Source organism: Melospiza melodia, chromosome 19 (genome assembly GCF_035770615.1).
Source record: "Melospiza melodia melodia isolate bMelMel2 chromosome 19, bMelMel2.pri, whole genome shotgun sequence".
Classification (NCBI taxonomy): Eukaryota; Metazoa; Chordata; class Aves; order Passeriformes; family Passerellidae; genus Melospiza; species Melospiza melodia.
Genome location: NC_086212.1, coordinates 10,227,437 through 10,254,924, shown reverse-complemented (window position 1 = coordinate 10,254,924; position 27,488 = coordinate 10,227,437). Strand labels below are relative to the sequence as shown.

At 42.0% G+C, this 27,488-nt stretch overlaps 1 protein-coding gene and 1 long non-coding RNA gene across 10 annotated transcripts; one reads left to right on the top strand and one right to left on the bottom strand.

Moving 5' to 3' along the window:
• Positions 1-54: 54 nt before the first annotated feature.
• On the top strand, positions 55-20,140 carry ARFGAP1 (ADP ribosylation factor GTPase activating protein 1). Of its 9 annotated transcripts, none has more exons than XM_063172494.1 (15): positions 55-178; positions 397-534; positions 3,906-3,969; positions 4,813-4,922; positions 5,737-5,908; positions 6,812-6,912; positions 7,590-7,676; positions 8,172-8,274; positions 9,635-9,691; positions 9,885-9,917; positions 11,095-11,124; positions 12,928-12,984; positions 14,281-14,340; positions 15,430-15,506; positions 15,920-20,140. In XM_063172494.1, the coding sequence occupies exons 3-15, from the start codon at positions 3,910-3,912 to the stop codon at positions 16,245-16,247; spliced, it is 1,275 nt and encodes a 424-aa protein (XP_063028564.1). In that variant the 5' UTR covers positions 55-178; positions 397-534; positions 3,906-3,909; the 3' UTR covers positions 16,248-20,140. The 9 variants fall into 9 exon arrangements, with proteins under 9 accessions (XP_063028564.1, XP_063028563.1, XP_063028568.1 ...); XM_063172493.1 differs by having other exon boundaries at positions 15,917-20,140; XM_063172498.1 differs by lacking the exon at positions 14,281-14,340 and having other exon boundaries at positions 15,436-15,506.
• On the bottom strand, positions 19,823-27,398 carry LOC134427029 (uncharacterized). Its single transcript, XR_010030074.1, has 2 exons — positions 27,121-27,398; positions 19,823-20,216 (listed from the first exon to the last, which is right to left on the bottom strand). It is a non-coding gene; the product is annotated as an uncharacterized LOC134427029 (long non-coding RNA).
• Between the last annotated feature and the right edge of the window lie 90 nt (positions 27,399-27,488).

The following is a 27,488-nucleotide window of genomic DNA, read 5'->3' as shown; positions in this document are numbered from 1 at the left end:
GGGTTAAGCCGCGCGCCCACAATGCCTCGCGCCTTGCAACGTCGGCGGCGCCGGGCGGGACCGGGCCGCGGCCGGGACCGGGATCAGGACCGGCACCGGGATCGGCACCGGGATCAGGACCAAGACCAGGACCAGGACCGGGACCGAGACAGGAGCAGCAGTGTTGCTCAGGGTCGTGGTGCGTCCCCATGGCTCCTCGCGCCGGGGCTCGCCGTGCCGGGGCCGCCCGTGTCCCCCAGCGCAGCGCTGAGGTGGCGGCGCTCGGGCCCGGCCCCCGCACTGTCACACAGGACGGTGCCGAGGGCGGGCGAGGTGCGGGTGCCAGGCTGGCGTGGCGGGCAGGAGGCATCACTCTGCCCGCTATTTCAGCTGTTTCTGCGTTATTTTCTTGCCTAGAAAGCAGAGGCCGGAGGGCTCGGCGGAACCCGGCCATGTTCTGAGGGAGGCTGCAGGACGCCGCTGGGATCCGGGTAGCGCAGGTGTGCCCGAAGGAATCGCCCTTCTCTCGGCCCTGCGAGGCGCTGGGTGAGACGGGTGAGTGTGAAACCACTCGGCTTTAAAAGTGTGCAAGTCTTAGATGTATTTGCGGAGGAGAACCGTGCCAGCTCCATGGAGATGTGCGCAGTGTGAGATTGCAAAGGTTTCTTCAGCCTCTGTGGCCTTTTTATACTGGTGGGACTCGCAGGGAGCCTTCAGGACCATGAAGTCACCAGGCCACGTCACCTGCTGACTCTCCGTGTGCTGAATTACAAAGCCCTTTGCAGGTTGGCTCTGAATTTGCTGCTGTATTAGAGGAGCAAAGTCCTGTTAGGTGTTATTTCCACTTCTAGTCCTCTTCTTCCTTTTTGCTTATTTAGCAAGTTTCTGGTTAGTTTCATAACCAGAAAACTCATATGGTGTACATGTAGTTTCTGCTCTGGGAGCTGATTGGCAAATAAGAGTGTGAGATTGATCTGTGTGAAGCTGTCTCTTTCCACTTCAGAATCCTTGTCAAGAATATTTATATTCTTCAATGGAAACTTACTCAGAAACTAACATTTCCTTCACTGCTTATGTCCATTTCTGCTAGATCAAAACAATGTATATTTCTTTAAGGTGGCTTCTTTCTTCGGTATTTAGTAATGAAACTTAAACAGCGCAGTGGTTATATGTCCAGTCAGTTACCAGGGCTCAATTTTTTGGTGGTAATCAGGGATAATTTGAACCCTTAAAGCTTTGTAGGAAAATCATTAAAAGTAAAGTAGGCACCTCTAAAGATATTGCCTATTAGAAAGCTTAGAACATGACATTTTTACTTTGTCTTTTATTTCCAAATGCTTTGGTGGAGGAGGACAAGATGAAAAGTTCGTGCCTTTAGTTACCTCCTCCTTTTCTTGGATGTTGTGATGTGGGTGAAGCTCTGCCTTCCCACCAGACAGACATGATTTGGGCAGGGAACTTGGTGCATGTGGAGTGGGTGTATGTTCAGACTGCAGTTGGACAAAGTCTTTCAGTTTTTGTTTAAAAAAAGGTAGTGATGGCAGAACCAAAAGCAATCACTTCCTCTGTCACCTTGGAGCTGGAGATCTGAAACTTGTGTGTAAGCCCTGAAGGGGGCTGGATATTGGCTGTTGGAGGATGGATTTAACTTTCTGCTTTGTAGACAATTCCTGGCACATGCAGAGCTGGAGTGGCAAGAGGTTTTCCTGTTCAGTGCTCATCCATTGAGGCTGGAAGATATCTGCATGTAGACTGCCTCTGTTGGTTATTCTGATTGCAAATCCGTAAAAAAGGAGGAAAAGTGCTAAAGGAAGGGTAGGGGTAAGAGGATTGAACATCCAGGCAAAGAGAGGAGCTTTGGAAGCTGTCAGTAATGTACAGGAACATGCTGGGGAAATTCATTCCTGAGGAAGAGATGTTGGCATGCAAAGAGCAAGCAGCAATAATGGCAGAGAGGAGGGCCCAGAGGCTGCACTGTTGTCTGTCTGGCTATTCCTGCTGAGTTATTTACTTAATTTCTGTGCTGCAGAGGAAGAATTCTACATTATCTCACCAGGGACAGATAGTGAAATTGAAGACAGAGACTGGGAGTCATATAAATGTGTTTATGGTTGTTATTTAGGACATGAGCAAATGCATATAGTGCTATCTGCCTCCCTGCTCACATGCACATGAGTAAGTCAAGGAAGGCTCAATGTTATTGGAATGCTGTTGGAAAAAGTCTGTTTCATTATATGAGGAGTCACTTGACACACTTTCATTCTCTTGTTTTTAAAGTTACACAGTTTAATTAGATTATTGATAAAAATAACTGTGCTCAGTTTTAGTTTCATACAGGATGGCAGGAAGATTTTATTCACCACTATTTGCAGTAACTTTTATCACAATTACCTGGTTTTGCCCAGTAAAACCAGGCTGAAAAGGTGGCACGTTCTAAACATCAGTGAAAGCACTTCACCTTAAATTCCACAGAATTAAGCATTGTCAGCAAGATGTTTACAGAGGAATAAATGCTTTAGATAAAAAGCAGTGACTTCTGCTACAAACACCCTCTTCTTTTAGCACTGGCAATACGTAGGTTCAACACTGAGCTTCTTCTTTTCTGAGTCACAGTGTCTTAGTGGGTGATGCACAGAACTGTTTATTGTACTGCTTTGCTTTAGAGGTTGAACTTGATGTCAGTCATACAAATGCAATTTTTCCTTACCTGGAGCATTTTGCCTTTTTAACCACCCTTCCTTTATTTATTAAAGATAAATCCTTCCTCCATCCCCTAGGGCTGTTGTATATAACAATCATTTACCTTCTAAAATTATTGTGAGATTGTTAATTTTATCTGATGTTCTGATTATTTTTTCAAATTGCCCAGTGAAACAGTTGCATAAAGGCATTTTTTCCTCTCACACCAATGTTTGGTGAAAATATCAACCTGCTGTTTTATGCTTTGTATCTGCCTGGCCAATAAGCTTGACATTTAGTAGTTGGTGCTGTTTCTAGTCAGCTTGGTGACTTCTGTCTTTTATTACATCTTAGAAGTTTGTTTTCTGGAGTAGAAGTGATAAGATGGAGAGGAAGTAAAAAGGAAGAACAGATGTTGTTTATTTATTTTTGATCTAAATTGCAGTCTTATGCTGCACCCTACCCTATAGTTTTTCACATCATGAGTGCTTTGTGTACTTAGGGTTTTCCCAGGCTCTGTACTGTGTGTGAATCACATTTTTTGTCTTAATGTGAATTTTATCCATAGCTTGACTCTACTCCCTGCTGTTTTCTGCATCATAAAAATGAGAGTGAGATGATGTGGTCTGCCAGCAAGACATGCCTGTTGAATTACAATATTATTTTGTGTAGAAGGTCTCAAGAATTGCCTTAATTTCTTAGAATTCAGTTGACAAACAAACTCAATATTTCTGGAAAATTACAAGTTCTTCTATCATCTAGTAAAGGGCTCTTTTAGCAACATGTTCTGCACTCTGAAATGTAAGAGTTTCTGCTATTTTTTGCATAGGTCTGATGAGTTGTGTGCATGTGATCTGGTGAAATCATGGATGTTAGGAAGTGCTTTCAGGAAGGATTGTGGATGGGCCTGGGAGCAGCAGCCAGCAGAGTTTGTTTTGATACCACTTGTGTCATAGAAGAATTCCTGTGTTTATCACCCCCTGCCCACTTTTCAACCATGACTGAATTACACCTTTCCACTGGTGGAGTTAAGATGAATAAATCACTCCAAAAGTGCAAAGTAAATGGAAAAACCAGATTGTGGGGTTTCTGGTGGTTTGGTTTGTCTGTTTTTCCTCTGCAGCTGGTTGTGAGTCAGTGGTTTAGATTGCAGGCTCTTTGTCACAGAGCTGTGCTTGTGAGGTACTGCGTGTCCTACCAACATCAAATCCCGCATCATAACTTCGTTTCTTTTTCTCCCTTTGCAGAATCATGGCAAGTCCAAGGACAAGGAAAGTCCTCAAGGAAGTCAGAGCACAAGATGAGAACAATGTGAGAAAATTATAATCTTTAGATCAGTTTTGTAGGATTGAATTTGCTTTTTACCTACTCTACATGTATGCTGGGGTCTGCTACAGCTGCTGTTGTCTTTGTGCTGTGGCTCACTAAAGCTAACAAAGAAATTTGGATATCTCATGTATGCATTACAATACATTGCTGAATATTTGGCACAAGTATTTCAGAAGTTCTAGTAATGCTGGAACCCCTGGGATATTTTCAACAAGTTGTGTCTGGGGCACAAATTAAATTAAAATAGTCCCTTTCAAGTAGCTTGATTATACCTTAAATGTGATAGTCCATGGAAAGATTCACTTTTCTTTATATCAATACATTAAATCTTGAGTGGTAAATCCGATCATAAAACTGAAGTTGTTGCACTGTGTGAGCAGTAAAGCTATTTCTAAAGAAAAAATTCTGTTTAGATCTGCTACCATTTACTGCCAAACTGTAGTGTGACTGAAAAAATGTTCCAAACTTTAAATATTGCATTTTTATTTTGCCAAGAAAACCTCAAGAATTCAGTTTGGTTACTTTCTTTCAAGGCAATAGAAATGAAATCAAAATGAATTCTTTGTATGGTAATTTCCATTTGCTTGTCTGTATTTCCTCATTGGTTTTTGATAGTTGGTGCAGTAATTTTTATAATCCAAGCAGCATAAATAAATATCTGAAAGAAGTTTATGATAGCAGGGAAGGTGTTTCCAAACACTAAGAGCCCTCTCTTCTGAAATTATTTTCGGTGTGTGATGTTTTAATGATTTGCCTTTTTGAGCTATGAAAACTTCCCATGGGCAGTGATGACAGATTGCAGAAGTAACTGTTTTTCTGTCACAGGTTTGTTTTGAGTGTGGTGCATTTAACCCCCAGTGGGTGAGTGTGACCTATGGAATTTGGATCTGTCTGGAGTGCTCAGGAAAACACCGAGGCTTGGGAGTTCACCTCAGGTCAGCCTTTCCAACACACCAAGGACTGAGTTGCAGAACCTCAGAGTTCCTTATGGCTGTGAGCAGCATGTGTTGGTTTGGAATGTATAGAATGTCACAAATCCAACATTTCACTGGTAGTTCTGCTTCATGCTCCTCTCCAAAGTGGGCTTTGCTCTCTGTGCCTTGTCTGTAACTAGTTGCTTATAAAACTTTATTCTGTTCAGGAGATTTCTTTTTTCTTTGTAATATAAATGATAGAAAGGAGGCCATTCAAAAGTACATTCTTTGCTTTTCCAGGGGTGATTTGAGGCTCATTAGTGAGTAGAAGTTGCATAGGAAAGGAGCCTTTGAACTGTTCTGTATGTGGCATGGAAGAAAAGATGAAATTTCTGAGATGAGGACATAGAATCATAAAATTGCCAAGGTTGGAAAATACCTCTTAAGATCATTGACTCCAACTGTCAAAATACATGATAATAGACAGGAAAAAAAATCACAGAGTGAAGTATGGGAAAAGTTTCTGTTACATAGTGGGCTAGATTAATTTCTGGACTTTGAAGGAAGCTGCTTTTTCAGTCACTTGCCTTCTGTTGACTGTCTCCTTTAAATGCCAATAAATGACATGATTTTGGCTTATTTCAGTGAGGATCTGCCCACCTTCTTATGATGATCTGTCTTTCTGTACTTGGAGAGTGTTCTCTAAGATGTTTATACTCTCAACTTTAGAGATAGGTTGTAATAAGCTTTTTTTTTTTTTTTGTCCCTGTTGATACAGCATGAAATTATAACAAGCTGTGATCTAAATTTAATTTTTTTAAAACCTGCTTTTCAGTTTTGTACGTTCTGTAACCATGGACAAGTGGAAGGACATTGAGCTGGAGAAAATGAAAGCAGGAGGTAACAGCAAATTCCGACAGTTCTTGGAGTCTCAAGATGATTATGATCCATGCTGGACAATGCAAGAGAAATACAACAGCAAAGCTGCAGCTCTGTTTAGAGACCAGGTAGGCTCAGGTTTAGGTGTTTTCTCACCCCTGTGATCTGAAAATATCACACTTGGTTTTGAAAGGAAGGAAATTGCAGTTTTTTGAACCTCTGCAGTGGTGCCTGAAAAGGTATATGTGAGAGTGAAATCCTGGAAGAGTTAATGTAAACCTGAGTGAGTTCATGGCTCAAGTATTTGGCAGAAGAGAAAAGGAATGTTGTCCTGCCAGGGAGATAAGGTGGGGTTAGGAAAGAGTGTCTTGGGCAGGCAGGAACTTTTCTGGACTAACTTCCTTATTTTGAGTAACACTCTCTAATTTAGCCCAAGGGTATCCCAAGGGTCTGGTACCTCAGAGCTGGCAGTCCAGGACTGCCTTCTTAGGACTCTAAAGGTCTTAGAGTGCTTTTTCCCAAGTCTTGTAAGAGTTTTCTATTGAGATTTTCATTTCTGCATTTATCTGAGGTAGCTCTGATTTTCAGTGCTGCAGTTTGTTGCAGCTGTTTAGTCATTGGAGCTGTCTCAGTCCTCAGTTCACTGCAGTTTACTACTTCAGCTGTACAGTTCTATCCAAAGTGATTTGATAAATCTTTAGTGTATGTAGTAACATACAACAATAATGTAGTTCTGTTCCTCCATTACTCTGTGATTAGTGTTTACATCTCTTCATTAATCCAGTCTTTCCTCTTCAAACCAATCCTGCCTCTTTGAGGAAATTGTCTAATTTTCTATTTCAGTTGCTTGAAATAAAACCAGTGTTCAATTCAACATCACAGCCTGGGAGTCAGAAAAAAATTTGGTTTCTTGTGAAAAGAAGTGATCCAGCAGCAGATTGGAAAAATGACTTGTCCTTGTGTTACAGAAGCAGTTTATAACTTGTATGAAATCTCTGACTTGGCATTCTTGATTATTCTGCTTCTTGTAGGTAGCTACAGTAGCTGAAGGCAAGGAGTGGTCCATTGAAACTTCTCCTGCCAGGAACTGGACCCCACCTCAGCCTAAAATGTCTCTGTCTTCTGCTCACCGGTACGTGCCCTGCTTACCCTGCTACTGTTGGTACAGATACAGCATCAGATACAGACACAGCATCAAAACCTGATGGTTTCATGTCTGCTGGGTTTACCCTGTTGGTGCTGGTGTCTGAACAAGCTGAAGTTATGGAGTATGAGGTAGCAGGACTTTGGTTTTGTAATAATTCTCACCCCCTGCACCTGAGCCTTAAACGGTGGCAGAGAGAGGTGAGTGAGAGCAGGGAAGAAGCCATGCTTGTTTTATCCTGGCTGGTAATGCACCTGAAATTGGACATTTGTGTCACTCACAGGTAGTGTGTGGCATCCTCACCTTATCTGTGGTGCTGTGCCAGTTTGGGGTTGGATGCCAGGGAAAAAGAAACAGACTTTTCCCTTCTGCTGCTAATTACCAGGGGAGCATCAAAGCTCTGTACCACAGCAATTCTGTTGTTCTGCTTTTGCATGTCGTGTTTGTTACTGTGTGCACTAAAGACCCTAGTTAACTGCAAAAGCAGTTGTAAATCAAAGGAACAGAGCTTCATGCCTTTTAGTGGTTGCATTAGAGTTCCCTTCTTGATAGATGGAATTAATAATCAATTTCTAACCTGTATTATGGTGATATACATCAAGCTGTACTGCTGAGCTGGTGGGTTTTGCTTAACATGGCTTTGATTCTTCAATGTTTTATTTCAGTTCTGCTGGACAATCTCAGACTGCAACTGCCTCTTCTGACAAGGCTTTTGAAGACTGGTTAAATGATGATCTCAGCTCCTACCAAGGGTAATGCAATATTTACTGACTTTCTGAGTGCCTCTCTCTTTCGCATAACAAAATGTTTGAAGCATTGAAGAAAAATTTTGTAATTTCAAATAGTATTGTGGTGGGTTCCAAACCAGGGAATTCTGTTTGTATGTTGTACCTTACAGTGATTTGAGTTAAACAGAGACATTTATAAAGCTTCTTTCATTCCTTTTCTCATTTTCATGTGTCACTTTATTAGGATTTACTCAGCTTTCTGATGTCAGTGATTTGTTAAACCTGGAGAATCATTAAGACCACATTAGCATGCACAGAGGAAATTATATTGTGCTAGGATTCCTCAGTGGATCCTTGGTGTTTTTATGAAGTGAGTAGTTTTGTATTTTGGGTGCTGGGTGCTACAGGACTTTCTTTTCCAGGTGCAAAAACAATTGCCATCCTTCCATGCTTTTCAGTTCTTGTTTAATGTTTTTCATGGCTGCATGCTGATACAAGGACTGTTTATTCCTCTTCCAGTGGCAGTGGCCAAGAGAATCGCTATGTGGGGTTTGGGAACACAGTAAACCCTCCAAAAAAAGAGGATGACTTCCTGAATAATGCCATGTCCTCATTGTACTCGGTAAGGAATTGCTTGGAGCTTTCTGAATTACTGTTTTCTTCTGGTTTAGCCCCTGGTATGGGAGAACATTAATCAGAGGAGAAACTAAAGACTGCAGGTGGATATGGAGAAATGCAGAGTATTGTTTGTATTCTCAAAGAGTGAAGAAGATACTGGTGGACTTTAACAGGCAAAATGGAGAAACTTGAGCAAAACTTAATTATGTCTGGTATCAGTTCACAGAAATAAGTGAGAATATAGCAATGGATTAAGAAATAATAATCAAGGGGGCTGAAGGTAAAAAATGTAATTACCTGTAAAGAATAGCTCTAAATCTGTTAACCATATTAGGGATGTTCAGAGGAAAACAACTGAAATGTGTGTTTATGTGGGTGCCAGAAGCCCTGAGCAGTGATGAAAACATTTGAAATACTTGTGACAGGGTGTGAAGAGATAACAGCATATGGCTGAACAGTTGTCGTGATTCAAGTAGAGATAGTGAAAGATGCATTGTTGAAATAAAATGGGAATAAAGTCAGAGGCAGTCAGGGCCATACTGCTGCTTTGATAGGCTCAAAGTCACAGTGCTGAGCAATATTTGGGGTTTGGAGTCATTTGGAAGTACAGTAAGGTATTCTACCAAGGTTAGTGGCCAACAGCCCCTTTGTAGAGCCTCACTACCTAAATACTCACACCAAGTCCCACTGTTTATTTAAAAATAAATAAATGAATAATTTCACTAGAACTTAGCAGAGAAAAGTAATGCCTGAGCCTTTGAACAGGTTGGTCACTATATTCCAGGTGATCCCACAGGTCAGCTAAATATTTTCTAGGTATCTCACAGTTTTAGGCCAAAGAGTTCAGATTAGAAAGCACATCTGCAGTGTGTTGCAGGTGAGCTAAGACAGTCAAGGAGAGGCAGCATTGTTCCTGTTCCTGTGAGCCATTCTGTGAGTGCAGGATCTCCCTAAATATCCTGCCTGGAATGCCCTCATGTGAGCACAGACACACATTGCAGTGTGTCCTGAAGCCCTGTATTTCTGGGAGGCTGAGTTCCTTGCATGGGTGTTCATCCTGGAGAGGACAACAATTTGTCTTCCACTGCATGGGATGATTTTTTCCCCACACTTGTACATATTTTTAGCAGAGTAACATCTGAAACACTCTGGCTCATTCAAATTCACACAAATACTGGAAATTCATCACTATATTTCAGTTAAATGAGAGGCTGTAATTTTTCTTTCAGTAGTAGGTAGTTCTTAAAACTACAGGACAAGCTGTATTAGAGCATTTTGACATAAACTAGTCTGTTTTAATGAAAACTTGGTTATTTGCTCTTATTATTCATATGTAGCTCACAATTTTCTTGCTTTCTTTAAAGGGATGGAGCAGTTTTACAACTGGAGCAAGCAAAATTGCCTCAGCTGCTAAAGAGGGTGTAAGTAAATAAAATGTGGTTTAGTTAGCAGTGGAATGCCAGAGGTGGTGATATGGGTATTCTCTTTTCACTGTGAAATTCTACTAAAGCTCCTTTACCTTGGAGAGTATCATGCAGCATTTCTAAATGCATGTCTTTAAAAATCAAAGGGTTTATTCCAGGTAAACCTGCTTGTATTTGCTTCTCTTCACAGGCTACCAGATTTGGATCTCAAGCAAGTCAAAAGGTGATTATAGATTTAACTCTTACTCCATCTAATTGTCTTTAAGTGCCATGTGTTTGCCTGCATCAATTGACTTGGATTTGATCATCAGCAGACCAGTGTGCTTTTCCTTCTTAGTGCACAGTAGTGTTTAGTTCTAGCTTTTAATTCCATGGGAATTGCAATCAGCTGCAGTGATCAAATTAATCAAGAGATAAACAGGGATACTCTGCTGTTTGTTCCTGTTGGATGTGTTGGAGAGGCTGCAGAGCTTGCAAACTTAACAAACCCCTGATTTACTTCTGTGAATCTTAAATGTGGTCTGGATTGAAGCAGTTTTCTTTAGTGATCTAATACAATGCAAGCCAGCTTCCCATGGCTAAAGCCTAACGAGATGTTACAAGTGTGAACTGCTCAATATTATTAATAAATCAGCTTGCTTGTGTGCGTTTTAAAAAGTAGCAATGACAAAAGGATTTCATTTATCAAACTGGGGTTAAAAAACAGAGACAATCAGACCTGATTACACAGAGCTCTGACATAGCAAGATCTGTCTGCAAGGACAAGTTTTAAATTCAAATGTAAAAGTGAAAAAATAATGTGATTCTTAATTTGCCCAGTTCTGAGGGAGATGCAGATATTTATAGGTATTCAGAGAGGTCTATGCACTGGGATATTAATCCTTCAAATGGCCAAACTTGGGCATATTTGCAACAAAAATGTCTTGTTAAAGCACCTAAACTTCCTACTTCAAAGCTTTGAAATTGCTTGGCTTAAGAAAAGCTATCTTTTCTCCAGGTCTTCCTCTTCACTCCCTCCAGCAGTGTTCCTTTTGTAATAAAAGCTGCTCTTTCTTTAGTATTACTAATAACTATAATATTAAGTTTAAAAGCTCATCACATCTACTGACAAGGACTACAGCAACATGATGCTCTACAGTCTAAGCTGTATTACTGAAGGTTAAATTTTGTTCCTTCTGACCCTTTGCAGAACAGATTTAACACATTTTTAAGGCACTACATTGGTTAAAAGTTTATGTGGGGTCTGGTGACCAAACACATTCATTCTTTCTCTTGTCAGTAGATGTTAAAAGTTGAAAAAGGTTTATGATACTTAACTTGCCTGGAAAAATGCTGCCAATTTTTTGCTAAAAGCTGCTTCTACCTTCCTTGCTCTTTTCTCTTTTGCTCTCTGGGTAAAGTTTTGGGGCTACAAGCAGCAGCCAGAGCCGGTAACACCTCACATCTGTTCTTGTGCATGGACTCCTTGTCTGTTCGTGCTGAATATGTGCCTTTGCTCCTGAGCTGTCTTTTCTTTCTCTGCCTTACATCAAACCTGTTTAGAATAATGTTGTGTGTTTTGTATGGTAACATTTCTTCAAACCTATTTAAAATTTGTGAAGTTGGATAGAGATACCCAAGCTGTGCACTGTCTGAAAGTTGACTGTGCGTGCTGCTGTCCACACTCTGATGATTTCAGGATTTCTGTTTGCATGTCTGCCCCAGGAATGTGCCAAGAGCTGGATGTTGCTGGAAGGCAGACACTTGAATGAGGTGTTTGTTATGGTGGTTAGAGTGCTGTCTTAAATTCAGCAACAGGAAGAAGGATGAAATGATTTAGATGAAAATACAGTTGTACCCAACTCTTTCCATTCCACATCTACAAAATTATGTGGCTGAGTAAGAGATCAGATAAGAATTCTTCCTAATTCTAGCAGTGTCTCCACTTGGACACCTGAACTGTTAGTCTGGGTGTGTTACACTCTTTATTACCAAACATAAACACTTTGCTGGGTTCAGTAGACTCCAGAGGGTTTTTCAAAGGTGAGAACACCCCTTTCTTCGTTTTCTTAAACACTTCATAGCCTTACTTCCAAAGGTAACAATCCCTCTGAGATTTGCATTCATGTTTCTCACTAGGTGGAAGTGGAATTTCCTTTTTGCCTTTGCTTAGCAAAGAATTTTTATCCTGTAAGGAGTAGAAGTACTGGAGCTAATGGCTGGGAAAAGGGGAGATCCTGGGAATGCTGTGGCTTAGGGAAAGGCTTCTTACACACCTGGGAGTCTGTGGAGGAAAGATGTTGAAGGTGCTCCATTCCCAAGAAGAACATGAGTAGCAATGGTAGTAATCAAATATAAACCCTTAGGAAATCAAACTTAATTCTTGGCATATTGGCCCTTTTGGATTAACCAGGAGAATTCTGGAGGCACTCAGTATGACATGGCACTTCTGAAGAAAGTTTAGATCTGTAAAGGGCTTTTCATAGTAGTAGGGCAAGGAGTGATTTCAAACTCTTTTAAACCTGCTGTCCTTGTCAGCTTTGCCTTAGGAAAGTAATTTTGTGACTTGGACTGTGGGCTTACATTTTTGTCAGCTGCCTCTGAAGTACAATATCCTTGTGCATCTTGTTCTGGATTGCAGCAGATTTCTGCAGTTCATTGTTTTTGTCCCTGCAAACCTAGAGCTTTAAAGAAAATAACAAAAATCTTCTGTCACAGCTTTGGCTCTTGTGTATTGCTTAGAAGCACTTGGGCTCTTACTAACAGATGATAATTGAAGCACTACAAGACAGAGAAATTGGGGGAAAATCAGCCAAAAAGATCTACTTCTATGAGTAATTTAATTAGTATGGAAAAATAAGGGGGAATGAGAACAGTTCTTCCAAATATTCAGCTGCAGGCATTAGCAAGGGGCCCATCCTCAAAACTGTTGCTGGTTGCACCATTGCTTCTGCTTCCAGTGCAAGGTCAGACTTTGCTTGGGCTCTGGGCATCTATTGCCATGTGTATCTGATTTTAATTTATTGTCTTTTAATGTCTTCTGCAGCACTTTGTGTGTGCTTTTCAGCTTTTCATTCTGCTTGTATGAATCAAAGCTAAAGCCTTCTTGTGTTTTTGGAGATACTGCTGAGAAATGAGCCTGCAGAAGTTGTTGGCTGTGGGTTTTTTTTTTTGTTTTTGTTTTTGGTTTTTTGTTTTTTTTTTTTTGGTAAAGAAATTATAACTGACTTTGTTTTTGTTTTGCTTTTAAATAGGCATCAGAGTTAGGTCAGACATTAAATGAAAATGTTCTCAAACCTGCACAGGAAAAGGTAACTTTGGACCTAGTAAATGGCTCGCAGAAAAATGCTTGTGCTCACCCAGGGAGTGGTTGATTCCTGCTGCCACAGCTGCCCAGGTTCTCAGGGGGTCTTTCTGTAAAAGGGAGACATCAAATAACTCCAAGTTAGGCTGTTATCTGAGAAATGTTAATGAGGGTCAACTCCCTCCACCTACCTCTCTCATGTCCACCAGAGTCTGTCACATTCTCTCTTGTTAGGTACCATTTTATGGATTTCATGCTTTCAATAATGGAAGATGGAACAAGGGGAAAATGCACCCTAAATGGATATAAAATCAGTTGTTTAAATATATATATATTTCTATCTATTAGTAGTTGTATCTTGGAGTGTTAAGTTCCTAGTGTTTTACCTACCTGCCTGCTTTATTTTAATTCAGTCAAACATCTTTGAGCCATTTGAAGAGAATGTTTTAATCATACTGCAAACTAATTCCTCTTCCATTACCTTTATTAATTTACCATTCTTTACATGGCATTTCAAACCACAGGAGAAGACTCTAATTGGTTTTCTATTCCCTGGAATTATCCACAGCTTATTTCAGAGGGCTTAGAAGCATTTTTTTCAGGGTTATTTTTTAGGGTGCATTTCCTTGAGCTGCTTTTTATTTTGTAGGACAGTTTAATGAGAAATTATGCATTTTATGTTTAAAAAAAAAGACCCATTTCCCTTAGGATGTTGTGCTGTTAGTTCTAAATAAGTGTTACTTTCTGAAATAATTATTCTCTATATGGTTATACAAAATCACTTGCTTTGGAACAACTGCCATTTATTAAGTGGTGAAAGGTACCTCTTGTATTGTGTTCCACCAAAATTCAAAGCCCTTTTAATATTTAAATAGACATCTATAAAAGAGAATTAAAGGGATCTGCTATGTTTCTTAACACAATCTTTATATGCAGTAGAGTATATTGATAAAGCTTCATGTTTGCAGATGTTTTTTGTACTTGTGTTTCATTGCTCAGCAGTGGTGTAATGATACCTGAACTGTGTTTAAATGACACCTTTCTCAAACTGGGTGTGATACCTTCCTCAAACTGGGTTTTTAGCCACAGAAAATTCCCACAAACTCACAGGACTGAACTTCACTCTACTATAGATAACAGACTTCATATATCATTTTCTTAACTTAGTTTGACTTAAATCTATTTTGATTCAGTTTGGGGTTGGGTTTCTTGACATTTTAGCTGTTAATCACAAATGAGGCTGTGTGAAGGTTTCACTAATACTTTGTTTTATGACTAATTACCAATACTTTGGTCCACATAGGTGAAAGAGGGAAAAATATTTGAGGAGGTCACCACGGGGGTATCACAGTTGGCCAGCAAGGTATGAGGTGGCCTGCCTGGCTTTAAGGAGGCCAAACAAGTCAAGACAGTCTCCATATTCTCATAAAAATAATACAAAACCCCAATAATAATACAACCTCCCAAAGTGCAGCTTTGGTCTGTGCTTGTGCTGAATAGAGAAATTTGGAAAGTGGAATTTTTCAGCAGGAATTTTCTGTTGGAGTGTTTAAAGCTGCACAGGTATGATGGTGTCCTCTTAATAATTTGAATGAGGACTTGAGGTGGTTATAAAGAGCAAAGAAAATGTGTGAGGGAATATGGAGACAGCTTGTGTTCCACTGGTACAGTAAAAGCTGCTAATGCTCTGCACCTTTCTCCTTTGCCTTCCGCTGCTCTCGGTGACGTGGTAAGTGTGGCTGAGGCTGCCAAGCACAGAAATCTGCACAAACTAACAGCTGCTGGGGTAACTTGCATGGTTTTACCCAGGAGTGTGTCTCTTCTAGCACTGGGACAGTCAGCACTGGGAACTCTCCCATAGACCAGCTCAGTGTCTTAGGTTTTGGTACTGTTTGAATAAAATAAAATAAATAATGTTATGTGTTGTGTTTAGAGCCTGGAAACTCAGGCTGAATTCTGGGATTCATTCTCCCTTTCTCTGTCTCAGAATAGTGCCTTCCATGGTGTCACTTCAGAAGTTGTATTTCTAATCCAATTCTAGGACTCAACTTTAGGCCTGTTTTATGTGGGTAGTGAAATAATGCTGAAACAGAGTGAAAGTAGCTGTGTAGAGCAGTAGAAATATAAATACAAGTTACATTAATCATAAAACAGCAGTGCTTTCATTAAGTTTAATTTTATGTAAGGACTAATTCCAGTACTTTTGTCAAGGAAGTCTAGGAGAGGATTCATAAGGTGTTACAATTGCCACCTCTTCCATCAGCACAGTGCTGTCAAATGTACGTTCTTTACATCCACCATGTAACTGCCCATCAGAAACATTAATGAGCTCTGAGTTAAATGTGTTTGATTTATGGGAACAAGTGGAGGAATTTGTCTGGCTTTTGCTATTGCACTTGGCAGGGGTGTTGGTTCAGTCCACATGAATGGAGTGTCTTTTTTTTTTCTTTAGGTTCAGGGAGTTGGGAGTAAGGGATGGAGAGATGTCACCACTTTCTTTTCAGGCAAAGCAGATGATAATTCTGACAGGTAATATTTGTTCTTGCTTTCGATCTCTTTGAACACATAATTTTATCTCCTGTGTATTCTCTGTAGTGTAGTAGTGAAAGGTAATTTTTCAATATTAAGAACTTATTCTATAACTTTGCATATAACTGTTTTTAAACTGAGAACAAAGCAGTGCACGTTATTTTGGATTAACACTTGCTCCACATGCACATTCCCTTTCCCTGGGCTTGTTAATTCTCTTAACAAAATCTGTGAATTAGACAACAAGCTTATGTCATTTGGAGCAATATTTAGTTCTTCGTTTATCATCAAGGGATTTTTTTTTAAGCAAAGAGCAGTAGAATTACAGTTTTCTTTGGGGTCATTTATTTTTACTGTTACATTTGGCATAACTAATTTATTTCTACCTTCCTTTCCCCCCCATCCCCCAGTAGACCAGCTGAGGGAGACAGCTACCAGAACAGTGGAGGGGAGGGCTACCAGAACAATGCTGTAGATCAAAGCTTCTGGGATACCTTTGGCAACTCAGATGCACCAAAAGCTCATAAATCTCCAAGCAGTGAGAGCTGGACCTATGTGGACAATTCCACAGAGAAGAAGAGCTCGGATAGCTGGGACGTGTGGGGCTCGGGAACGGTCTCCAACAAGAACAGTAACAGCGACAGCTGGGAAAACTGGGAGACCAACTGGGAGAACACAGGAGGGGAGAGCAAGACCAGAAAACCTCCTAAGGCAACAAAAAATGCATGGGATGACTTTTAGAACTCTGTTAACCCTGCTCTGCACAGCTGGGAAAGGGAGGCTGTGCTGGTTGATGGAGGGGAGGAAGTTTTACACACACCTGGAGTATCATGGCTGACCTTTCTGATCTGTTTGTGCTTCCCATTCATTCTCCTTCCTTCTACCCCGGTATAGGGAAAAAAAAGTAGCATCTGAATCTTTTCTTACATAAAAGTGGCTCTCCCTTTTTTAAGGATAGTGATAAGTATATTCTCCTTGCACTATTGGAGCTGGCCACAGCAACTTTCTTAACACAAATGTTAATGGAGAGAAACCAGTGCAAGGACACTTCCATGGCACAGCCTTGCATGTGTAGGTTAATAGGTGTTCATCCAGTCCTCATCTGAGATTTGGGGTGTTTAATGCAAACAAAGGACAGGGTGTGACTTGGAAAGACAGCCATTAACTGGGCAAGCTGCAGTTGGATACATCAAGTTCTAATGCCTTATGGATTGCTCTGACTACAGGAGGTCTGGCAATTCAAGATGGTCTTTAACATATTTTTTATTGAAGCTTTGTTTTTAAACATTGTGACATTGTTTTTTTTTAGTAGTTGAAAACTTATTTTTCTCCTTTAGAATTCAGAAGGAATCTAGAGCTAGATAATAATTTGTGTAAACTTAAAGGATTGACCTGAGCTCTCAAGGGATATCCAGAATGGCTTTATTTGCCCACCTTACTCAATGGATTGAGTTTGCACTCAATTGTAGTTTCTGCTACACAGAAAAGCAAAGCTGGGGTGTTTTCCTTCCTCACCTATACCCTTGCCCCAGTTTGAGTTTTTTATGTACTCTTTTTTTCTCTTTCTTCCTTCTACCTGTGTAGTATTTTATTAATGCTGTTAAAAAAATTAAGTCTTTCTGCTGCTTATATCCTTCTGGACATCTGTTTGGCAACCTGGCAGCAAAAAAAAAAAATAATTATAAAGAAGATTCCAGCAAGAAAAAATGGGTGGAAAATACAACATTGAGGAAAAAGCCTGGCAGCAAGCCCCTTTCAAGATGAGTAGATGTCTGGATTTAATAGTAAAATTTAATTTAAGCAGATGTTTTCCAAACGGTTCTTTAGTGTGTCAAGCTGGATCTCTGTTTCTGTCATGTATTTCTCCACATTTTTTCCTGGATCTTGTTAAAGAAACACTATTTTGGAAACATGAGAACCTCTTTGTCAGCATTAAGGACTGGAACAGGAGATTCAGTTATGTGTCAGTTTTGACCCAACAAATCTCTTTGCATGACACAAACCGTAACTTCTGGAGAAGGATTGTGACTTTTAACATCAGAGGTATCATAGGTATCCCATTTTATTTTGTGGGATGGGTTGTGAATGTACCCTCAGCACGAAAACAATCAGCTCACTTGAAAACTCAAATCATGGTGTTCTCTGTGGTCTGCTTTTCCAGCATGGAGTTCTTTCTGTGAACCCTGTAGATCCTAAAAAGCCTTTTCTTTTTAAAACTGGTTAGTTTGTTCAACAACCAACTGAAGGTGTCAAAGTTACCTTAAATAACACTCCACTTCTTTTACTTCTCACAGAGGTTTTTGAGCAGATAGTAATATCAACAATTTAAAAAGGAAAGAAAATTAATTTCCTCATAAGTAGCAGATTTTAAAGGCTTAAGTCTGAGTAGAAGTAGCTCTGTTTACAGCCTGAGTCTGTATTTCTATTCCCAGGATCTTTCAGATGGTGAACAGAGTATTTTTTCCAGTCTCCTCTCACCTTGTTCTGTGAGAGTTGGGATTTCTATTTGCCCCCTTGCCTCTCCTGAGAGCGTGGTCTGAAGCTCGTGGTCTCTGAGCCTCTGCACACCCAGAGCTGCTCAGAGCCAAGTGCTGCTCCAGGCTGAGCCATTCCCAGGGTGTCCCTGCTGCCACAGACCCTGTGGAAGTGCCAAAGGCACGAGAGCTCTTGGTTTGCAATGCTGCTCATGGAACCATTGGCAGCAGTTCACAGCCTGACTAAAACAAGGAATTTTTTCTACTTTTTCTCCAGTTCCAAGTATAACTTTGTCATAGCTTAGCTGCATGTCAAACATAACTTTGGTTTTTTATGCTTACACCTCTGTTGCCTCCTTGTCAATGTGTCTGCTCCCCAGTCTGAAGCTGGTTCAGCTTTTGTATAAGTTTATTACAGTTTCTCTTTCATAAACCTCCTGAAATGGCTTGTGGCAGGAGAATCTTTATTTCAGCCCACTAAATCAGTGGTGTTATGATGTGTGTGTGCATGTTCTCCTCCGCTGTGAGCTTTGCCTGGGACAAAAGTGATTTATTTATGTATCACTTGCAGCCACGATTGGCATGAGCCATTTGTTTGTTCTTCTGATTTGATTTTTGTAACTTTTGAAACTTTTATGTTCTAAATCAAACAACCAGAGCCCTGCTCAAGCAGAAGCTTTGAGTGAGGATTTTTCCTCCAGTTGAGGAGACAGGGACAGAGCAGTTGCCATCTCTCTTTCTGCAGTGTTGCAGGGAAGCAACAAAATGCTACAACTGACAGAAAGATGTTACTGGGAGATCCAGATAAACCAATATAATGGCAGAAGGTGTAACTGCAGACACAAACCAGTGTGCCAGCTGGTCAGTTTGATGGGCATATTTTAATGACTTATCTGAGCCTGAATGTGTCATCATGCCTTCCAGAGGAGAGAACAAAACAAAGGCATTTTCTTTTTTTGCACACCAACTGTTTTATTGAATTTTACTTATTTTCAGAGTAGGTGGCTGGGAGGTTTCTGCACTGTGAAGAAAATCCCATCAAGTTGCATGTGCGGAGCAAGTGTTTATGAATCGGACTTTTTTAATTTTTAATTACTCCTCCTTCTCTCCCCAAATCCTCCCCTTTTGGCCTGATGAGGAGCAGAGGCATTGAGTGCAGGCTGCTGGAGCTGAGGCTGCCTGACTGAGGAGGATCCAGCCATGAATCTGAGCGTGTGGGGTGGCAGGGCTGTGGTGGCACCATGGGCTCTGCTCCCTCTCATCCCACTCCCTGAGTCACAGGTTTAGGTCATACAAACTGCCAGGAGATGTGCAGGAGATTAAATTTCTGCACCAATTGGACATTGCAATGGCTGGTTCAAATCCCCTGGGGACCCAAGCTTTTATTTCTCTGTATGGCTTCAACTTCGGAAAATACAGAACAGCTGGATTCCTGCAGGTAGTCTGATACAAGAAAAATATCAAGAAATCAAACTAAGTGCCACTTGCAGAACAGTGAAAGTCTTGGAGAATGCTTCTAAACGTAATCCTGGGAATTAGGGATTATTTTTAAATGTTTTATTTGTGTATTGAAACCTGTTAACAATTGGTACAATTCAAGAAGTGCTTGGCCAGCTCTCCCTCATGGTTGAGACCTCAAGGATAATGCTGCTGCTTTTATTTTCCAGGCCAGACTGTAACATTCCATGGGTTCATAATGTACTTGTCAGTGTAATGGTCTGTGCAATAATTTAACAAGTGTAGATAAAACCTTTGTTTAATCCAGGATACATTTAAAGATACAGTGGTCCTCTTGGAGAGTAGCAGTCTACACAGCTTATTTTGGCTGAAATACTAAATTTCAGTGACCCAGGTAAAGGTTTGAGCAATCAGTGATTTAAACAGAAGTCAAGAAACATTTCCATGGCCATTATTAAGAGTTTGATCCTAATGGCTGAGTGGCCTCTAGCTGCAGAACCCTCTTTCATTTCCATGCCAGCAGAAACTTGGTCAGTCTGGAGTACTGTATCTTTAATTTTCCTGCTGTGTTTTTTTGTGAAGTTCACAGGAATGGTGATTTCAGTGAACACTATTCATTGTTCTGTAGAGTGGTTCTGGACTTGAACTGCAGTGTCATCTTTTAAAGAGTATTCTAATAAAGCAAAGAGATCTGGAGCAGAATGGTGGTCAGCCCTTTTTCAGGAGACTTCAGTTAATTTTCAACCCAGGTGCTGGTGTCAGGCATATTCCTCCCTGGCTGTAACAAAGGAGAAAGCAAGCTGCCAACATTAATAGAGCCAAAAACTTCTTTGTATTTCATTGGAGTTTCACAGTCTAACTTCAAATTCTTACTTAGGAGCAGTTTGGAGACATTGTTTGCCTCCTTATTTAAGGAGAACTATAAATAGAAATTAAAGTGCAGATAAATTTATGTACTCTGAAGTTTTTACTAGCTGTCTACAGAGGCACTAATTACAGCAGAAAAAGGTAACTTTTAAAGCAGTTTTCCTGAAAGAAGAGAGTCCTCTGAGAAATCCTTCAGCTGTGGTGGGCTTCCACATTCAGATTCCAGTTTCCTCCATGAGCCAAACAGCCTTGTGAGTACTCCAGGTGACTACACTTGGCTTTGTGCAAATTTAAAATATCTTCTATTATGTTCTTGGTCAGCAGGACTGAATCCTGCTTGCTGTGTGGAAGTAATTTTATTGATTTTTACACCAAAGAGGCCATTTGTGTTTGATAACATCACTGCTCTTATTCCACAGACAGGCTGTGTCCATTCTTCCTATAAGGGCTGCTATGTGGGGTGCAAAGTTTTCACATGGGATTTCTGAAAGTAAACAGCACATGCTGGTTCTGGAGAGAGGATTTGGGCCCTTTATTCTCAGAACACCCAGAGTTAATGACCTAAAACCAAAACACCAAGGAAGCAGAGATGTGTGTTCTGGATTTCAGACTGAGCACAGTCAGTAAAAGCTGATAGAAAAAGGGGAGTCTAGACCAGAAAACTGAGACCAGGAGACACAAGGCTTGGCCTTGAGGGAGGACAGGTCAGTGCTGCATTGCCGTGTCCCACTCTGTGCTCTGATCCCAGACCAGGAGCAAGTGCCATTATTGATCTGTGTAGGTGTCCTCCAAGGCAAATGCAGGCTCAGGAGGTGACTCTGGGCTCACTCACTCCACACAACCAAACACTCGTGGCCTCTGAGGTGTGGAGCAGGCACTGGGGATGTGTCCTGCTTTCCCTCCTCCTGCTCTCCTCTGTTCCAGAAGGTTTGTCCACAGCAGCCATCTGCAGCAGGTTTGGGCTCAGCAGCTTCACCATCACCCTCCAAACTCCACAAGGACCCCCTGAGGCTCTGCAGCTGCCCACTGCTTTGGCAGAGGTTTGCAGGATGCAGCCATGGGGTGAAAACTGAAAATCCCAAGAGGAAAACAAGATGGAGCTGTGTTATCCTGCAGGGAAGCTGTAAACCCTGCTGCTCTGTCAGACCTGCAGTGTGATCATTCCTGCTGGTCAGTCACGGATTTGCAGGAGGCCAGGAGAGGCTGCCTGGCTGTGTCAGCTCCAGCCATTTGTGCTCTGTCAGCAAGGAGCTGCATCTCCCCAGGAAGGCAGGAAAAGAAAGGTCAGCTCCTGCTTTGAGCAAGGCACTGATGTTTGCTTTAGGTGAGATGAAACCACCCTGCATTTATCCTCAAGCGCTGCTTTGCCTCCAATGTGAATTTCACCAACACTGCCCTGATGGCAATGTTTAAACTGGCTAAAACCAGAAGAGATGAAAAAGATTCTGAAAAGATCTCCTAGGAGAAGCCTCCTTGTACTTGAAGTTGCTGAGAATGAGTGGGAGAGACTGAGTCTCTGGCAGGGCTGGCTGCAAGCACTGCCAAGAACAGTCATGTTGTACCTCACCAGGATCATGACTGCTGCTCCAGCAGGAAAATCCAGTGCTATCAGCTCTGCACACTTTGGAAACCAGTTCTTGTCTGTCCCTATAAGCCCTGCCAAAGTGTGCTCCCTCAGAGAGGCTGCTCAGCGTGGCTGAGGCTGGTGAATTTTACAATAGATAAATCAGCTTCTGCCAGGAAAGGCAGAAAGCTTGGAGTGTGTCTTTTATGGAAAAAATTCACCACTTCTGATTGAGATTGGTATCAGCAGTTTGCACCGGATTGCTCATCTTGCCTTCAGTGGAATGGTGTTTTACTACCTAGAGCAAAAACCACTTGGATATACATTTTTCCCCTACTCTGCTGACATGGATGGTTAATATATGTAAATTGATGTGCCAGCCTATATAAAGGCTGTTGTGATCAAGGTCAAACGAGGAATTTTCCTCCTTACAGAACCTCTTCTGTGTGTTGTTGTTTCATTGAAGCTTGATACCATTCAAGAGGGAATTGCTGTTTTAATTCTGTGTTCACAAATTCCCTATTGACTCCAGCCATCAGCTGTCACCTTTGGGGAGCAGCTCAATGCACTGGACTTGAATTACAAATCCAATCTGCCCAGATAGGGCTTCACCAGTCAGGTCAGGCTGCCCAGTGTTGCTGCAGGACTGGCAAGAAGAGATAGAATCAGAACCTGAGGCTGCTGCAACTCCCTGAAGCTTCTTGCCCACACCAAGGTGTGTCTCTAAGCTGGTCCCAGACCTTGGGAGGGAGCACAAAGCATATCAGAGAGGAATTTGTTGAGGAATGGGGAAGTGGAGGTGACTAAAGTTCTGTGTCTTGTTGTGTAAGAGTATTTCTTTTGTTGTCATTTTTTCTTTGTTGGTTTTCTTTTTTCCCAATGAAAACTTTTATTAGTTAATAAAGAAGATGAGTACTGGGTGGTGTTTTCATTGAAGCTGCAGGTCCCGAAGCAATGCAATCATGGGAGAATTTAATTTTGCAGTGTTGTTTGTTTCTTTCTTTGTTTGTTTGTTTTCTTGTTTGTTTTCCAAGCTGAAGTTCTATTCCTTGTAGTTCTGTTCTGGAGAATCAGGACTGAGCTGTATTTGTTTACAATTTTAAGGACAACAAAGATCCCCCCATTTGTTACTTTGAAGCCAACCAAACTATTCTGGCTTCCACTTAATTACTTCAGGTTAGCAGCCTCTCCTTGCTGTAGAAATATGCAACATGTTGCTCAAACATCCCAATTTGTTTTTCTGGAACAAAATGAAGGACACTCAATGACAGGAGAGCTCCAGCTCAGATTTATAACTGAGTAATGAGAAATTGCTGAATACCGTGTTCATTTTCTGCCACTAGATGGAAATAAATCTTCCACTTTTCTCTGAGAGCACTGCTGCCCACTCCAGCCCAGGAGTTCAGGATTCTCCAGGGTGCAATGTGCTTCCCTGGTGCACAGCAACCTCCAGGCTGGCTTTACTGGCTGCAGGAGCATTCCCTGGCTGCTGTGGATGAAGGATCTCCGTGCAAGATGCCCCCAGAATTGCTGATGTGCTTCTCCAAGTGTTGATGCCAGGTGGCCTCCGGTGTTTGCTGTGGCCTGGGCACCAATGAGTTAAGCACAAATAGCCCGGGGGTAGGCCTGTGACCTTTACTGGAATAGAAATAACTTTTCCCGAAGCAGCAGGGAGGGCCTGGCTCCCAAACAATGCTGGGCACTGCTGCCAGCCCAGCTCTGGGCTCCAGCCCAGGTGAGCACACCTTGCTGGGGACAAGGACCTGCCCCAGGGAATTGCTCTCTGGCAAGGACAGCTGGCCTGGGGAAGGGATTTTATTGTGTTGATGTTGGCAGTGAAATCCTTTTAAAGTTTTTTAGGTTTTTTTTTTTTTTTTTTGTTTAAGTGAAATCAAATTTGGTGTGTGGGGCAGCAGCGCTGGCTGGCTGCAGCCTGCTGCCATCAGATGGGCAGCTCAGAGCAGGAAAAATCTGCACCTGATCTTGCCAGACTCTGCTCCCCTGCATGGGAGATTTCTCCAGCTCTCTGCTTGAAATACAGGCCTCAAATGCCACTGAGAGGACAAAATTTAGGCAAAGGACTAAGGCAAGCTTTGCAGCCAGGGACAAGGATGGCTGTGACAGCTCCTGGTGTCCTCCGTGCTCACTCCTGGCAAGATTTACAAACAGCTTTTTAATCTTTTTACAGCTTTTCAAAACAAACTCATCTGATTTGTTCCTGTCTTTTTCTCAGCCCTGCTAGGGAAAAAAGGAAACAAAAAAAAAATGAATGAGTACTGCACCTTCTGTTTGATGAAACAAAGTTGGGAGCTGAAAACAAAGATATTTGGCTGTACCCAGAGGTGCCTCTATCTTTTCTGAGCACTTAATGAGTCAAACTACTTCCTAATCTATTGAAACAGAAAATTCAGACACTGCAGTTCCTCTGGAGGGGAGACCTAGGTGAAGGGACTCTGCACATCCATTGTAGATTGGACTCCAAAGCCATCCTGTGCAAAGCAGTTTTCATCTGCAGATGGAGCTGATAACTAATTCAATCTAATTAATCCCTCCATGGATGGGGAGTGAAGGAGACATATTTAGGGATTGTTTTTCCCAGTCCTGAAATTCTGCCACCTCCAGGATGGAGTTAACAGCAGCTTGCTGGCTGTATTCCCTACATTCCCTTCAAAAAAGGGAACAAAATGCTTTGGGGGAAAGCTCAGATTTGCAAAGCACTCTGCTGAGGTTAAAGAGCTCAGTGCTGTGAGCACAGGGTTTTGGTTTAACATCCCTTTTCTCCTGAATTGGTGAGGTGCTCTTCCCATTGAATGTCAGTGTGAAACCCCTGGGGTTGTGACATTCAGATGTTGAGCTGAAGAAGAGCAGAAATTCCTCCAGGCCTGGATCCCAGCTCTGGTGTGGACCAGTAGCAGAAATCAGGGAAAGAGGAGAAGAAATCGTGAGTGACTTTTCCACTAATAATTTCTTGTAAATTCCATCACTGAAAACAGAAGTAATCACCTGGATTTCCATGTTCAATACAAACACCTATCCTTCATTAGGAATTTACCTAGTTCTTTTTAAAAATTAATTTAGATTTTGAGGCTTAACATCCAGTATTGATAATTTGCACAATTTATGCATCTGAAGGGGAAAACCCTCCTATCAAGGAGTTTGTCTCAAGGCTGCTGAATCATTTAATGATCTTGGCCCTGGTCCTTGTTGGGAAAACAGCCACTCCAGACACCTCCTCTAGGACAGCTGCAGGTTCACAGTGGTGCTCTGTGCTCTCAGGAGAAGTTTTAGTCCATCCCCCTGCCCATCATCCTTTCCAAGCACAGCTCCCTCCATCCTCAGCAGCCCCAGATATCCCTGCCTGCCCTGCCCTCACTCTGCTCCTTTGACTGCTCCCCAAGCTTGACATGGGGAGATAATATATTTTATATTTCTCTTCCTTTTTTTGTGTATCTCAAGTATAAACATTAATGCCTAATTTAAAGGACACATTTTACAAGGTTATTTACTGGAGAAATAAGTTTTTCCCTCCTGTGTTTTTTGTTTTTCATGGAAAAAGCTGGCAGGAGCTGAAATCCTTTTTACCTTGTTACTGTAAAACAGTCTCAGGATTGGAGCTGAGTATTTATAAATACACATATATATTTTTTTAAGGAAGGTAGCTATTTTAATATATATATATATATATATATATATATATATATACATATATACATACATATATATATATATAGAGGAAGATAGTTACTATATATATTTTTTTTAAGGAAGATACTATATATATTTTTTTAAGGAAGATACTATATATATATATTTTTAAGGAAGATAGTTACTATATATATATTTTTTTTTTTTTAAGGAAGATAGTTACTATATATATATATTTTTTTTTTTTTTAAGGAAGATAGTTACTATCCAGTGATTGAAGATAGTTACGATGATTAAACCAGCAGCAGTTTCTCCATAGCTGAAGCAGCATGGTGAGCAATGGGGGGCTCTCCCCACTGTATTCCTGTTGGGAATGTGGGAATTTTTTTTAAAGGAAGATAGTAATTATATATATATATATATATATATATATATAATTACTATATATATATTTTTAAGGAAGATAGTTACTATCCAATGACTGAAAATACTTATTATCAAGTGATTGAAGATAGTTGTGATGACTAAACCAGCAGCAGTTTCTCCCTAGCTGAAGCAGCACGGTGGGCAGGGATGGGCAGGTTTGGGGGGCTCTCCCCTCTGTGTTCCCGTTGGGAATGAAGGATGTGCAGCAGGGCAGGACCAGCCCAGCCTGCCCTGGGAGCCCCCCTTGAGCTGAGTCTGGCTCGGCCAGCCCGGAGGGGGCTCCAGGAACCTCCAGGGCACACAAGGGGAGCCTGTTCTGCCTTCCTGGCCAGGGGACACGGGCAGAGCTGCCCCGGACAGAGGATCCTTGTTGGAACATCCCATTCCATCCCGCTGCTCCGCTGTTTGCCTTGGACGGCAGCGCCGAGCTCTGCCCAGCCCAGCTCCTTCCCTCCGCTGCTCCTCCACCAGCAGGAGCCACAAGAAACCCAAAGTGCCTCCATCTAAGGTGGTGCCTTTACCCCGTGTCCCCTGCTCCTCACGCTGCTCTTCCCGCGCCCCCAGCCCAGGTGGGTGGATTTAGGAGCATTTATGGGATGGGGGGATGTAAGCCTGGAAGTCTGTGCTGATGGAGACAACGGCAAACTCACTGCCTGCTGATGAATTACTGCTACAGAGGAGCTAATTAAGACATTGCTTAGTTTATTGATGCTTTATTAGACTTAAATTGAAGCAGAACCTCCTTAGCTGATAAAATTTCCTTCCCTGCCCTCACACTCATCTTCTCCACACTCTGTTTTGGTAGGTTTTGTGTTTCTGAGGTTTGGTCCCTTGTGCCAGGCAGAATTTTTCACTCCTGATTGAACTGATGGAAGCATGATTTTACAGGAACCTGACAGTAGTGATGGGTGTAATTAACCCTCTTATATCCCACTTCCTCTGCCTTTTCCTTTGCTGGTCACCATCACTTTCAGGTCAGCTCTGGCCTTGCAGAAAGTTCCTCAAATATTGGGAATGATGAGTGGTAGAGGCACATTTTAGAGGTGGTATCAGTGTCAGCTTGGCACCAGCGGAGCTCACCCATTATTCCCATTATTAGAGGCAGATTTTAGAGGTGGCATCAGTGTCAGTTGGCTCCAGCAGAGCTCCAGACTCACCAGTGCCAGATCTGGATACTCACAGCCTGTGCTTCTCCATCCAGCCTGCACAGAGGTGGCTCAAGCTGCTCCGATCCCCCTTTGGCAAGTGCTGGCCGCGGTGTTGGACGCATCCCAACCTGCGGAAAGGCACAGAGCCCTCAGGGAGGAAGATGGGAACGAGGCACACAGCTTTTCGTGGGGAACAGCACATCTTTAACCCCCGCAGGAAGGTTACAGCGTAAGGAAGGAGCCGCTCTGTCCATCTTTGGCTCATCCTCCGTGCGGGGAGTGCCGGAGCCCGCCGGAGCCATCCCCGGCAGCGCAGGGCGCACCGCGGGCACCTCCCGGGCTCGCAGCGAGGGAGCGGCCGGCAGAGCCGCGCTCGGATTGCAGCAGGCTCCTCCTCCGG

What these genes read in the sequence shown, in the direction of transcription:
- ARFGAP1 (XM_063172493.1), top strand. Translation starts at nt 3,910, where the DNA reads ATGGCAAGTCCAAGGACAAGGAAAGTCCTCAAGGAAGTCAGAGCACAA. An exon ending in GGCTTGGGAGTTCACCTCAG is followed by an intron (nt 4,923 to 5,736) that starts GTCAGCCTTTCC and finishes CCTGCTTTTCAG; the next exon opens with TTTTGTACGTTCTGTAACCA. An exon ending in TATCACAGTTGGCCAGCAAG is followed by an intron (nt 14,341 to 15,429) that starts GTATGAGGTGGC and finishes TTTTTTCTTTAG; the next exon opens with GTTCAGGGAGTTGGGAGTAA.